Source organism: Phocoena phocoena, chromosome 8 (genome assembly GCF_963924675.1).
Source record: "Phocoena phocoena chromosome 8, mPhoPho1.1, whole genome shotgun sequence".
Lineage (NCBI taxonomy): Eukaryota > Metazoa > Chordata > Mammalia > Artiodactyla > Phocoenidae > Phocoena > Phocoena phocoena.
The window spans coordinates 69038958-69052835 of record NC_089226.1 but is presented as its reverse complement, the minus strand read 5'-3'; the positions used below and the strand labels follow the sequence as shown (position 1 = coordinate 69052835).

General features: G+C 36.6%; 1 protein-coding gene across 2 annotated transcripts in view; it reads right to left on the bottom strand.

The window, feature by feature from the left end:
* Window positions 1-13878, bottom strand: part of PDE3B (phosphodiesterase 3B) — a 173266-nt gene that overhangs the window by 36834 nt on the left and 122554 nt on the right. For both annotated transcript variants that reach the window (XM_065881701.1, XM_065881702.1), the window contains exons 5-8: window positions 11171-11277; window positions 4222-4230; window positions 3392-3593; window positions 2746-2822 (exon numbers count right to left, since the gene is read on the bottom strand). In XM_065881701.1, coding sequence (XP_065737773.1) covers window positions 2746-2822; window positions 3392-3593; window positions 4222-4230; window positions 11171-11277 — 395 coding nt within the window. The remainder of the gene's footprint in view (window positions 1-2745; window positions 2823-3391; window positions 3594-4221; window positions 4231-11170; window positions 11278-13878) is intronic.

Below are 13878 nucleotides of genomic sequence, written 5' to 3'. Positions count from 1 at the left end.
CATTTTCTAAATTTCAATTTTTGATAGTTCATTTCTGGTATAGAGAAATACAACTGATTTTGTATTTTGATCTTGTGACTTTGCTAAACTTGTTTATTGGTTCTAATAATTGTGTTTGTGTGTGTGTTTGAAATTTTCTACAAATGATCTGTGAATAAGGACAGTTTTATTTCTTTATTTCCACTCAGATATCTTTATTTTTTTATCTTTCTAGAAATTTTCCTGGCTAGAACCTCCAGTACAATATCGAATACAAGTGCTGAAAGCAAAAATCCTTCTCTTATTCTTTTCTCTTTTTAACATCTTTATTGGAGTATAATTGCTTTACATTGTTGTGTTAGTTGCTGCTGTATAACAAAGTGAATCAGCTATACATATACATATATCCCCATATCCCCTCCCTCTTGCTTCTCCCTCCTACCCTCCCTATCCCACCCCTCTAGGTGGTCACAAAGCACAGAGCTGATCTCCGTGTGCTATGTGGCTGCTTCCCACTAGCTATCTATTTTACATTTGGTAGTGTATATATGTCCATGCCACTCTCTCACTTTGTCTCAGCTTCCCCTTCCCCTTCCCCATGTCCTCAAGTCCATTCTCTACTCTGAGTCTTTATTCCTGTCCTGCCCCTAGGTTCTTCAGAACTTTTTTTAGATTCCATTTATATGTGTTAGCATATGGTATTTGTTTTTCTATTTCTGACTTACTTCACTCTGTATGACAGACTCTAGTTCCATCCACCTCAATACAAATAACTCAATTTCATTTCTTTTTATGGCTGAGTAATATTCCATTGTATATATGTGCCACATATCCTTTATCCATTCATCTGTCGATGGACACTTAGGTTGCTTCCATGTCCTGGCTATTGTAAAAAAATTCAAAAAGAGTCATGTCCCTTCTCTTATTCTTTTTTTTTTTTTGCGGTACGCGGGCCTCTCACTGCTGTGGAGCACAGACTCCGGACACACAGCCTCAGCGGCCATGGCTCACAGGCCCAGCCACTCCGCGGCATGTGGGATCTTCACGGATCGGGGCACAAACCCGTGTCCCCTGCATCAGCAGGCGGACTCTCAACCACTGTGCCACCAGGGAAGCCCCCTTCTCTTATTCTTCATCTTAGGGGGAAGCATCAATCTTCCTCTAGTAAGGATGATGTTAGCTCTGTGTTTGTTTCAAAGATGCCCTTTATCAGATTGAAGGACTTCTCTGATTTTACTGGTTTGAGTGTTTTCATCATGAAAGAGTGTTGGATTTTGTCAAATGCTTTTTCTGCATCTAGGTAGATTATCATGTGATTTTTCCCCCTCTTTAATGGGGTGTATTACATTGATTAATTTTCAAATGCTAAACCACCCTTGCATTCCTGGCATAAATACCAATTGGTCATGGTATGACATTTTATCTGTCGCTAGATTCACTGTGCTAGTATTTTGTTAAGGATATTGGAAATGTTGGTCTATAGTTTTATTTTCTTTTGATGCCTTTGTCTGCTTATGGTATCAGAGTAATACTGGTCTCGTTTATAGAATGAGTTGGGAAGTTTGCCCTCCTATTTTTTTGGAAGTTTGTGAAGGATTGGTCTTCTTTCTTGTTGTTGTTGTTGTTGTTTTGTTTTGTTTTTGTGGTACGTGGGCCTCTCACTGTTGTGGTCTCTTCCGTTGCGGAGCACAGGCTCCGGACATGCAGGCTCAGCAGTCATGGCTCAAGGGCCCAGCCGCTCCGTGGCATGTGGGATCTTCGCGGACCGGGGCATGAACCCGTGTCCCCTGCATCGGCAGGTGGACTCTCAAACACTGCGCCACCAGGGAAGCCCGTCTTATTGTTTTTTAGTCCTTTAAAATGTAAAACCCCAAAACTATTAAATTGTACACTATAATAGGGGGAATTTTAAAGTATGTGAAGGGATTGATATGCACCTATAACCCCTGAAAGGGCCTATTTCTGGTTTACCTTTATTCTTAGGATGCAGTACTGTTGAGTTTACCAAGTTACTCCTACCACGGCAAACCTTCAATTCCAATCTTTGTCTCCCTAGTCCCATGAAGCTACCAAAGGGACTGCTCATTCTATCAGTCACTGGCCCCTCTGGAAGCAGCAAACACCCTTTTGGTAGCCCCAAACTTGAGACTCACTTTCTTGGATTTCTGTCCTCCTCCAGGTCTTATACTGGAAATTCTGAGGAGCTTGTTAGTTCTTCAGTGGCTTCAAGCAGATTTTTTTTATTGTTAATAACTTGTAACTTTTCTAGCTACCTTCAGGGGATATGATGGTCTGAGTCACCTAGTTAACTATTAGTGGACACTCGAGTCATCAATGTTTTAAAGTTATAAAACAACTACAACTTTATCACTAACAATATTTCTTGTTTGAGGGTATGTTTCAGAATAATATAATTAACTAAATTTTAAAACAACTCCTTTGTGTAATTATTTAAAAGTGTGTGCAAACGCTTTTGAGCTAAGATTATGCAATTTAAATTTCGAGGTTAATATAGTTAATCTCACTATTTATGAACCCTAGCCGTAACATAAGACTATGTTCATCCGTACAGCACATTTTTACTCTTCAAAATACTTTCACCATCTATTATTTATAATTTGCTAATAACTCCTCTGTGAAGTAAAAAAGATTATAATCTTCATTTTAAAGATGGATAGACTAAAAAACTCATTCATTTATTCATTTTAAAAAACAATGTAAGAAATTGTTCTTAAATTTAAACACACATGACTTTTGCAGTCTCACCTGACTTTTCCCTGTGGCAGTCTGTACCAGACTCTGGTTCAGATGCTGAAGCATATTTCAATATTTGATGTCCACAGCTTATAAAATAAAACAGATAAATATATGTATATGATAAGTGAGGCAAAATTTTTTTACCTAAATACAATCAGAAAATCTGGTTATTTTTTAACTGCAAAATCCCAACTGCAAAATATCCTAATATTCCAATCTCTCTATAAACTTAACAGGCTTTATCCTAGAAAGCACCTGTGTCCCTATGAAGGAAATAACATATTTTGGAAGTAACACTGAGATCTGAGGTAAACACTTATTACCATTAAAGCAGAAATAAGAACAAACACCATATGAACTGGGTACTGTAAATAGGTACTAAATTAGTACATACTAAAATAATTCTCATACATTTACTGATATCTTATGATGGATAAAATGCCACTATATTTCACTTCAGATGGAGATCATTTAGCTGGGAAATGAATAATGGCACTGAAATGAAAAAAAATTGTTTAGAATAAAAACTGCTAGATGAAGAAGAGGACGTAGTATTCATTAATCATCTAGTTATAATACAGAACAAGAAAACTGGTAATACTTTACTAAAATAACCTATATTTTGAAACAAATAGTAAACACTTGGGAAACTTACCTGTTACATAAATTGCTATCAGAATTTCTAAGTTGCTGATAAAAATCTGGTGAATTGGGTGCATTGCTCAGAGATCTGTGTAAAATAACACTTGGCTTAGTAAGAAAATCAGCAGTGTCAGGAAATTCTATAGGCGATCGGTTAGTTGGAGAGCCAGCAGACATTGGTCCATGACTGGGAGAATTCAGGCCGGGTAAAGTACCTAGAAAATTGAAAGAGAAGAAAGAGATATGTATGTATGTATGTACTGATATGTATGTGTTTATTGTCCGTGTTTGGGTGTTTATAAAGAGCATTTTCCTTCTTTAAAGAAAGCAAAGTATTTACAGTTAAATGATTAACTAGATTTCTACACGGAGCTATCTTCAACACCTTCTACGAATTCAGGCAGAATATAGACCATATTTGTCATCATCGATGACTGTGGAATAAACACCCTGTGGCAGGATGGCACATAGTAGGTAAATACTAAAAGTATAACTAAAACGTACATAATGTGTGGCACAAATTTTCCTAATTCACATTGGTCTTTTTCTTTAACATTTTGTGTCCCTACCAGCTTGATTATCCACATGAACAAAAGCATCTTTACCAAATTTTATTGAATATTTTTCAGTACAATACAATTCATTTTTATTGAAGAACCAAAGTTCTTGATAGCATTAAGCAAATTAAGCATATGATAAAATTATATTAACACAACAGCAGATCCCTTAAAAAATCCACATCTTTCCAGCTCGTTCATTCATTCAACAAGTATTTGAGAGCCTATTATATGCTGGAAAACGTGCAGTGTTTCACAATGGAGAAAAAGATGCCATCCCTACAACTCAATGAACCTAAAGTCTAGTGGAAAATACAAACAAGTGCTAAGTGTTAAAATAAGGGAAAAAAAAGAGTGCTTCAGAAATACATCCCTAATCCTATTGATTTACTCAAGAGCCTTTGCTGGGTGCCTTGAATTAAGGGTATATCTGGACAGGTGTAGGTGGATTTAAAACTTTATTTTGAAATAAAGATCCAAGTAAAGTGTGAATCAGAGAGGAAAGCAAATAACAGTTGTTAAGGTATTATGGTATTTTCAGACATAGTTACAGATGTGTGTGATGGTTAATTTTATGTGTCAACTTGGCTAGGTTATCATGCCCAGTTGTTTGGTCAAATTCCAGTCTAGATGTTGCTGTGAAGGTATTTTTCAGATGTGATTAACATTGAAATCTGTAGACTGAATAAAGCATATTGCCCTTTATAATGTGGACTGGCCTCATCCAATTTGTTGGAGGCCTTAAGAGAAAAGACTGAAGTCCTCCAAAGAGGAAGGAATTTTCCCTCCAGACTGCCTTCAGAGTCAAAACTGCAACATCAACTCCTGCTAGAATTTCCAGCCTGGCAGCCTGCCCTAAAAATTCTGGACCTGACAGCCCTCTCAATCTGGCGAGCCAATCCCCATCAGTCAATCAATCAATCAATCACTCCCCACCCCAGGTATACGTATATAAGTATATATGTATGTATGTAGGTATACACACATGCACGAACATCCTATTAGTTCTATTTGTCTGGAAAACCCTGACTAATACAATGTGTTACTTTATTTAATCTTCATAATAGCCCTGTGAGTTAAGTAGCATTTTCATTTTTCATGTACAGGGCTGCCAACTGCTATTCTATCAAACTGATTTGTTTAGAGGCTCCTATAATTTCATATAATGTTGGGGCTGGAAAAGATTTTATAAATAATCGGTCAAACACTTTAAAGTTTCAGAAGAGGAAACCGAGGACTAGAAAGGGGAAGTATCTTTCTTGTCAAAATAATAACAGTTAGTTACTAACTGGAGACTAAAGTCCCAATTTTCAGCATTCTTTTTTCTATTATAATACTGAGTGTCCGAAACGCTGACAAACAGGCTGAGAAGAATAAAGGATAGCCTAATTTTAGGGTAGAAATTTCATATAACATAGAAAAGTTTCGAGGAGAAGACAAAATGGTAAAGAAAAACCCAGCAACCCTTATAAAATACTTTCTACAATACAGATTCATCGTTTTTGTTATAAACCTTTTAAATTGTGAAATATAACACACATATAGAAAAGTTATAACAGGAATGCTCACCACTCAAGCTAAAACATAAAACATGGCCAGAGATCAGAAACCCATGTCCAATATCTAATTCCCCTCCCTCTCATTAAAGGAAAGCATTACTTTGACTTTTATGGTAGTGTTTTTCTTGCCTCTCTTTATATTTATACCACATGTTATCTCTTTACAGTTTAGTTTTGCCCTTTCTTTGAACTTTGTAAATTGAATCAGATAGTATAAATGCTTTTATGCCTTGCTCAACATTTTAAAAAGATGTTTCACATGTTCATTCATTTTGAATGACATATAAAATTGTATGTATGAATATAGCACAGTTTTATTTCTCTGTTCAAGTACTGAACTGCCAAATTGTTTTCCAAAGTAGCTGTAGCATTTTACTTTCCAATCAGTGATGTATGAGTGTTCCTACCTCTGAACATTTTTCCAACACTTATACTGTCTTTAGAATTATAGACATCATAGTGGGTGTGAGGTCATGATTCCTTGTGGTTTTGATTTGCATTTCCCTAATGACTAATGATGCTGAGTATCTTTTCACGTGGTTAGGGCCATTTGTATACCTTCTTTGGAGAAACATCTATTCAAATCTTTTGCCAATTTTTTAGTGCGGTCAGTTGTGTGTTTATCATTGAGTTTTAAGACATCTTTGTCTATTCTGAATACAAGTCCATTGTCAAATCGTAATTTGCAAATATTTTCTCCCATCCTGTGGACTGTCTTTTCACTTTCTTTAGGTGTCTGTCGAAGTAAATACAAATGATTTAATTTTAATGAATTCCTATTATCAATTTTTTAAAAATATTTATTTGGTTGCTCTGGGTCTTAGTTGCGGCAGGCGAGCTCCTTAGTTGCAGCTCACAGGCTCCTTAGTTGCAGCATGCAAACTCTTAGTTGCGGCTTGCATGTGGGATCTAGTTCCCTGACCAGGGATCGAACCCGGGTCCCCTGCATTGGGAGCATATAGTCTTATCCACTGTGCCACCAGGGAAGTCCCCCTCTATTATCAATTTGTTTCATTTATGGACTGTACTTTGGGTGTCTAAGAATATCCAAACTCAGAGATTTTCTTCTATGTTTTCTTCTACAAGTTTTATGGTTTCACTCTTATATTTGAGTGTATGAGCATTCAGAGTTAATTTTTGAGTATGATGACAGGTATGGTTCCAAATTCATTCTTTTTCATTTGTATATCTATCCAGTTGTCCCAACATCATTTGTTAAAAACACTATTTCTTCCCCTTTGAATTACCTTGGCACACTGGCTGAAAATCAATTGACCATGTAAGGGTTTATTTCTGGACTCAGTTCTATACCACTGAGTTGGAATATCCTTATGCCAGTGTCACTGTCTTGATTGCCATAGCTTGGTAGTAAGTTTTAAAATTTACAAGTGTGAGTCCCCCAGTTTTCTTCTTCTTTTTTTTATTAAAGATTATTTTAGCTACTCTGGGTCCCTTGAATTTCTATATGAATTTTCAGATCAGCTTCTCAAATTTCTACAAAGAAGCCAGCTCAGATTTTGATAAGGATTTGTACTAAATTTAGAACAATTTAAGGAGTATTGCCATCTTAACAATATTAAGTCTTCTGGTCCACGAACATGGGATATTTTCCATATGGGTCTTCCTGCGACTTCCCTGGTTGGTCCAGTGGTTAAGACTCTGTGTGCCAATGCAGGGGGCATGGGTTTGATCCCTGGTCGGGGAACTAAGATCTCACATGCCACGCAGCGTAGTCAAAAATTAAAAAAAAGAAAAAAATCTGGGTCTTCTTTAATTTCAACATTTTATAGTTTTCAGTGTACAAGTCTTGCACTATTTTGTTAAATTTATTCCCAAGTATTTTTTTTTAATAAATGTATTTATTTTATTTTTGGCTGCGTTGGGTCTTCGTTGCTGTGTGTGGGCTTTCTCTAGCTGCGGCGAGTGGGGGCTACTCTTCGTTGGGGCGGGCGGGCTTCTCACTGTGGTGGCTTCTGTTGCAGAGCACGGGCTCTAGGCTCACGGACTTCAGTAGTTGCAGCACGCAGGCTCAGTAGTTGTGGCTCACAGGCTCTAGAGCACAGGCTCAGTAGTTGTGGCACACGGGCTCAGTTGCTCTGCGACATGTGGGATCTTCCTGGACCAGGGATTGAACCCGTGTCCCCTGCAATGGCAGGCAGATTCTTAACCACTGTGCCACCAGGGAAGTCCTGAAATTATTTTCTTAATTTCAGTTTTGCATTGTTCATTGCTAGTATATAGAAATACAATTGATTATCGATTATAGATCTTGTATTCTGCCACACTGATGAACTTGTTTATTGGTTGTAATAGGTTTAATGAATTTCTTAGGATTTATAAATATATGATTATGTTGTCTGCAAATAGTTTTACATGTTCCTTTTATTCATTTTTACCTAAACTTCCCTGAGTAGAACCTCCAACCCAGTATTGAGTAGAAGTGGTAATTATTTTATAATTATTTAAATTATTTTATAATTTCTAATTCTTTATATTCTTTCTGTGGTGAGACATTGTTGTCATACTGTCCTTACTTTAGATATGGTTTCCTCAAGTTCTTTAAACATATTTATGGTAGCAGATTTAAAGTCATAACTAAATCCCAAATCCAAGCCTCCTCAGGGAAATTTTGTTGGCTGTTTTTCATTGTCTACATGGCGAAAAATTTCTTGTTTCTTTGCATGCTTCATGGTTTTTTTGTTGAAAACTGGACATTTTAGATAATATGTTGTAACAATTCTAATATCAGATCTCTCCCACCCTCAAGGTTTATGCTGCTGGTTTTTTGTTTGTTCTTTTTTTGTTTCTGATTATTCATTGAGTGATTTCCTGGACTCATTATGTAGATTTTGTTTTCTCTGAGGTGTGTAGCCACTGAGTTCTCTGCTGCCTTTTTTCCCTTTTCTCCTTGATTTACGCTTGCTTTCTTAGAAGCCATTCTTGGGTCAGTGTAATTTAGATGAGACAGAAGATTACTTTAAACGTCTTGCCTCTATGTCATCTGTAGATGAGAATCTGTTTGAAAAGATACAACTTCAAACTTCCAGGCAGTTTACAAGACAGCCTTAGCTTTTACTTCCTGCTTGTGCAGGACCTCAAGGTCAGCTACAGATGGAGTGACCAGGGCCTTCACCTTTCCCAGATCTTTCCTGGGCATGTGCACAGCCCTAATAAACATGTGCTCAGCCTAGTATATGTGGGGGGATAAGTGTCCAAATTCTTTTCTTGGATATCCAGTTGTTCTGGCCCCTTTTGTTAAAAAAAAAACAAAAACAAAAACAAAAAAAAACTATCCTCTTCTGTTGCCAGAGCTTTCCACTTCCCCAGGGTCATCTAGTGTCCAGGATTTCCTTTTAAATTCCCAATCAGCTCTTGTTTGCCCCAGTTGAAATCACAGCCTTACGCACTCACAATGTTGCCTGGCATAGGGTATAGGGGGTTTTTGTTTGTGTTTTTGGAGAGCTGAGCTCTGAGTTAAATGAAATATCCACAGCACCCTGGGAGTAGAAGTGTTTGCCAGGGAGCTTGAACAAAACGTTTACTGTACTATCAGGTTGTTGCTTTTAATGCAGTTTCTAAAGAGGTAAGACTCTAATGGCTGCAAAGCTAGTGGCTTTTAGCTGTAGTATCACTGAGCTGGGCAGAGAGAGGGTTTGGGAAGTGCCCCCAATTAAGCTGTCGCAGAACCCCACTGTCTCACCAAGGTTCGGTAGTTAGTTTCTCTTGTATAGATGACTTCTAGTTCTTTGGCTTTTGTTAACTTCCAGAATTCTGAAATGACTGAATTTAGTTTTTTGCCCCTATTTTTGTTGTTTTAGCAGAAGAACAAGTTTACTGAGATCCTCTCTCTGCCATTCCGGAAGCGGATCGCTATATATGATTTTAATCCTTTGAAACTTGTTGAGACTTGTTTTATAGCTCAGCAAATGGTCTATTTTGATCAATCTTGTATGTGTCCTTGGAAAAAATATGTATCTTGTAATGTCTGAGTGTGGTGTTTTATAGTCGATTAGGTCAAGTCAGTTAAATCATGTTGTCCTAATCTTCCATTTATCTATTACTAATATTTTGGTTTGCTTATCCTACTAGACAATGAGAGTGATGAGTTAAAATCTCCAAAATGAATACAGATTTGTCTTTCTGTCCCTTTAGTTCTGTCAATTTTTGGTTTGTGTATTTTATTTTAATTAATTAATTTTTGGTTTGTGTGTTTTATACCCATGAGATCAGACCTGTGTCCTTATATTTAGTGTGCCTTTTGTAAAGAGCATGTACTTGAGTCTTGTGTTAATTGTCTGACAGTCTGTATCTATTAACTGGAGTGTATTTTCAACTTTTTTGTGGAAAACTGCACATTTCAGATAATATACTCCAGCAACTCTGGTCAGATCCCTGGCACCCCCAGCTCCCCACCAGCCACCCACGCTAGGTGTATATTTAATATAGTTTGCTTAATCCTCCACCTTGCTATTTCTTTTTTAGTTATTCTTTATGTTTTTGTTTCTTATTTCCTCTTTTCTGGTATTATTTTAGATTATTCAAGGTTTTTTTTTTTTAAATCATGCCATTTTACCTCCTATATTAGCTTCTTACTTATACTTTTTCTTTTATTCTTTTAATTATCACCCTGGATATTACAATGTGCATCTTTGAAGTATTAGTTTCTTTTAAATTAGAACCTTTTTAGTACTTTTCAGTCACTTCCAGTACACTGTAAGTTTAAGTCCAATTTACCCCTTTCCCACCCTTTGTGCCACTGTTACCATATACTTGACTTCTTTATACACTATGCAGGCCACAAGGGAGTCACTGTTTTTAATGATCAGTATTCTCTTATGTACCCACATATTTAGGCTTACCAGTGCTTTTCATTCATTCCTGCAGATCCATGCTTCAGTCTGGATCATTTTCTTCCTACCTAAGGAACTTCCTTTGCTGAATCTTAGCAGTGCAAGTCTACTAGCAATAAATCCTACCAGCTTTTGTTTGTATGAAAAAAATGTTATTTCACCTTAAGTTTTAAAGGATATTTTCACTGGATAAAGAATTCCAGGTTGGCAAGTTTTGTTTTGCAGTACTTTAAATATGCCATTCTATTGTCTTTGGTGACTGTAGTTAATAATACTGTATTTCATATTTGAAAGTTGCTAAGAGAATAGATCTTAAAAGTTCTCATCACAAGAAAAAAAAATTTGTAACTGTGTGTGGTGACAGATGTTGACTTACAGTGATCATTTCACAACATATACAAATATCAAATCATTTTGCTATATACCTAAAACTAATATAATGTTATGTCAGTTCACCCCCCCATAGATAGATAATTGGATAAAAATTCTATTAGAATGACTTATTATAGGATATAGTCAGGGTTTTTTTCTATTCTCATATTAAGATTTTTTTTTTCTCCCTCCACAATTATCATGCTACAAAAGAACGCTCTTTCCGGGGTTTTCCCTTGTTCTCTGTCTACAACTACCCAGGTTAAATAGTTCTATATTTTATCCCTGAATTACTAGTGCCTAACAAAGTGCCTGATACATAGTACTTGTTCAAAAATTAATAAATGAATGAGCAAACTGTTAATAGCCAACCCAAACTGCTTAGTTATGTTAACCTATAACACAGGAAATGGTTGAGACCTCCCATATTTAAGTCACAAAAATGATTTCTTACCAGCTCTTCTTAGACCTATATGGTGAGTTAACGATACAGAAGATGACCTTTGCTTCGGGATTGTCAGTAGATTTGAACTAAAAGGTCCATTTAGATAGCATCCTTGACTAAAAGGGAAAGATAATAGGTTAAGATATTTAAAAACATGAGAAATTCCTTTTTTGCTTATGGTCTTCAATTCAATTAGCAAATATCTGCTTATACATTTAGTTTAGACATCTATCTAATGCCTACGGAGTAAAGCAGGACAGCAAACTTTTACTGTAAAGAACGAAGTAGTAAATACTTTGAGCTTTGCAGGCCATAAGGTCTCTGCAATTACTCAACTCTGCCAACTGCAGTATAAAAACAGCCATAAACAATAATAAACAAATGAGTATTGTTTCAATATAATTTTATTGACAAAAACAGGTATGGGCCACATTAGGTCCACAGGCTATAATTTGCTGAACCCTGGCTTCAAGCAGGTTATGAATATCACCTGGAAGGCTTCTTACTACACAGATTTCTCGTCCCATCCCCAAGATTTCTGATTCAAAAGGTCTGTGAAGAAGGTCTCCCCTTCTTCACAGATATTGATTACCCACTGATGCAATCATATCCTGTAACTGAAATGTTTATTACAGGTTTTAGGGTTCTTATGAAGAAATTACATATACGTGAGTAGTCACAGTATACCAACTGATACATAAAAGGCATTTTAAAATTATATATTTTAAAGCTTTTGGCCCAATGCCATACATATAGCACTTCCTTTCTTAGTCACTAGCCTGTTTTCTTCTGTTAGTCAATTCCTGATTGGGCACTTTGCTACAGGATCAAGGACAAATCTAGAGTCTCTATTTTCCACTCAATATTTTGTTAGTATAGGCTGAGTTCTCAAGATTTTCCCTAACTCCTTCATCTTTTTTGTACTTCCACACCCCCTTACTCAAGGAAAATCTATTTTTCAGCATCTGATATTTCTGATGCTATCTTTGTATGTGTTTTTCCACCTGTAAAATTAGAGATTTAGAATAAAGGACTTCTAAGATAACATCTAGCCTTTAGATTCTATAACAGTTTTTGCTCAATAGTAATAATAATTTGTTGGCAATGTTACAAAAAGAGGCAATATGTAAATAATACCACTCAATAAACTCATCTCCCTACCAATGCTCAAGCATTCTTTGTATTTGAATATTCATTGCCTACTTACAGAGTGGGAGAGATGGGGAAAGTAGAGTGTCAATACCACCCAGGGCAATATTCAAATAGAACAATCTGTGTACTCTACCAACATCTACTTCCTGATGAATATTCAAAACAAAGACAGGGTTTTCTCCCTCAGAGAAGAGACCCAAAGCACTGCTCCATAGTCTTCTACCTTAATCCAGGGGGCCTAATCATTGAAACAGCTGTTTAGAATTGAGAGGTCAAATGACAGGTTTTCAGCTCAGTTCCAGAATCATTAATTCCCTGCCTATAACCAGATAAATATATACCGCAATGAGATTACATAAAAAATACTGAAGAGTGTATATGTATAGCTGATTCACTTTGCTATAAAGCAGAAACTAACACACCATTGTAAAGCAATGATACTCCAATAAAGATGTTAAAAAAAAATACTGAAGAAAGCAGGGGGCAAGATAGGCTAGGAGTCCCAGTGATTATTAATAGTTGGTAGGAAGGTGATTAAAGTCAGACTTCGGAATCGGTCTTCAAATCCAAATGCACAAGCATTACAAGAGATGTCAAATGTTATGGTCACAGAGTTAAGTCATATGTTAAGAGCTGATTTCTAAGACAATCAATGCAAATTACCTTGACAAGTTTTGTATCACCTCGTTTATTATTTTTTTGGTAGCTGTAAAACTTTCTGGCTCCAACATCCAGATTTGCAGAGCCATTATCTTAAAAACTGAGTGGGATGACACCATTAGCCCTCTTGAATCTCTGCAGTTCAAATAGGTTCCAGGCATTGGTATAAATCTCTAATAAATTATGAGACTCATAATTGAGAAGCTGGTTCCCAAGTACATTATTTAGAGGACATACTATTGCCAGGCAACAAGTTATTAGATTTAATTACAGAGCACTTATGGCGATGAACGATGCATCAGGATAGGTTAAAGGCAAGCCTCTTTAGTGTAGGGGTACCTATAGTTGCTGGCCCTCAGAGTTTTGGTACGCAATTTGCCTACATTTCCCCAGGGAAAGTCTGTTCAAAGGAAATGAGCTGTGAGTTCTGAATACGTTGTCCACAGGGAGGGTCTGGGTCCCAGCAGGCATTCCATGCATAGCAGTTTAGCCATTCTTTTAACCCTAGGTACTAACACCGTACTTGGGTAATTCAATTGTCAGCTAACCCAGAGAAGCATTCTTCAACCCTTCCTGGAATTTCCTGACCAGTAAAACTTCATCCTAGGTCTGAAACTTAAGCAGAAGGCAGTATCAACTGTCATATGGACACCATACCCCTGCAGGGTACTTGTTAAACAGCTGTTTATCTTCAAAGACCCATTTTAATGTAATCCCAAACTCTTTACAGTAGTCAAGCAGGTCTCAGAAGGGTTGTAATGACTAAGGTAAGGTAGAAAATGAAAATTGCCATAAAAGAGCAAAGAAAAGGTGTTAAAGAGATTCAGAGGCGAAACATTACTTTTCCTTGGAGAACAAGGGAGGGGGATTGTCAGCGTGTTATTCTTAAACTGTGACATCTGAGC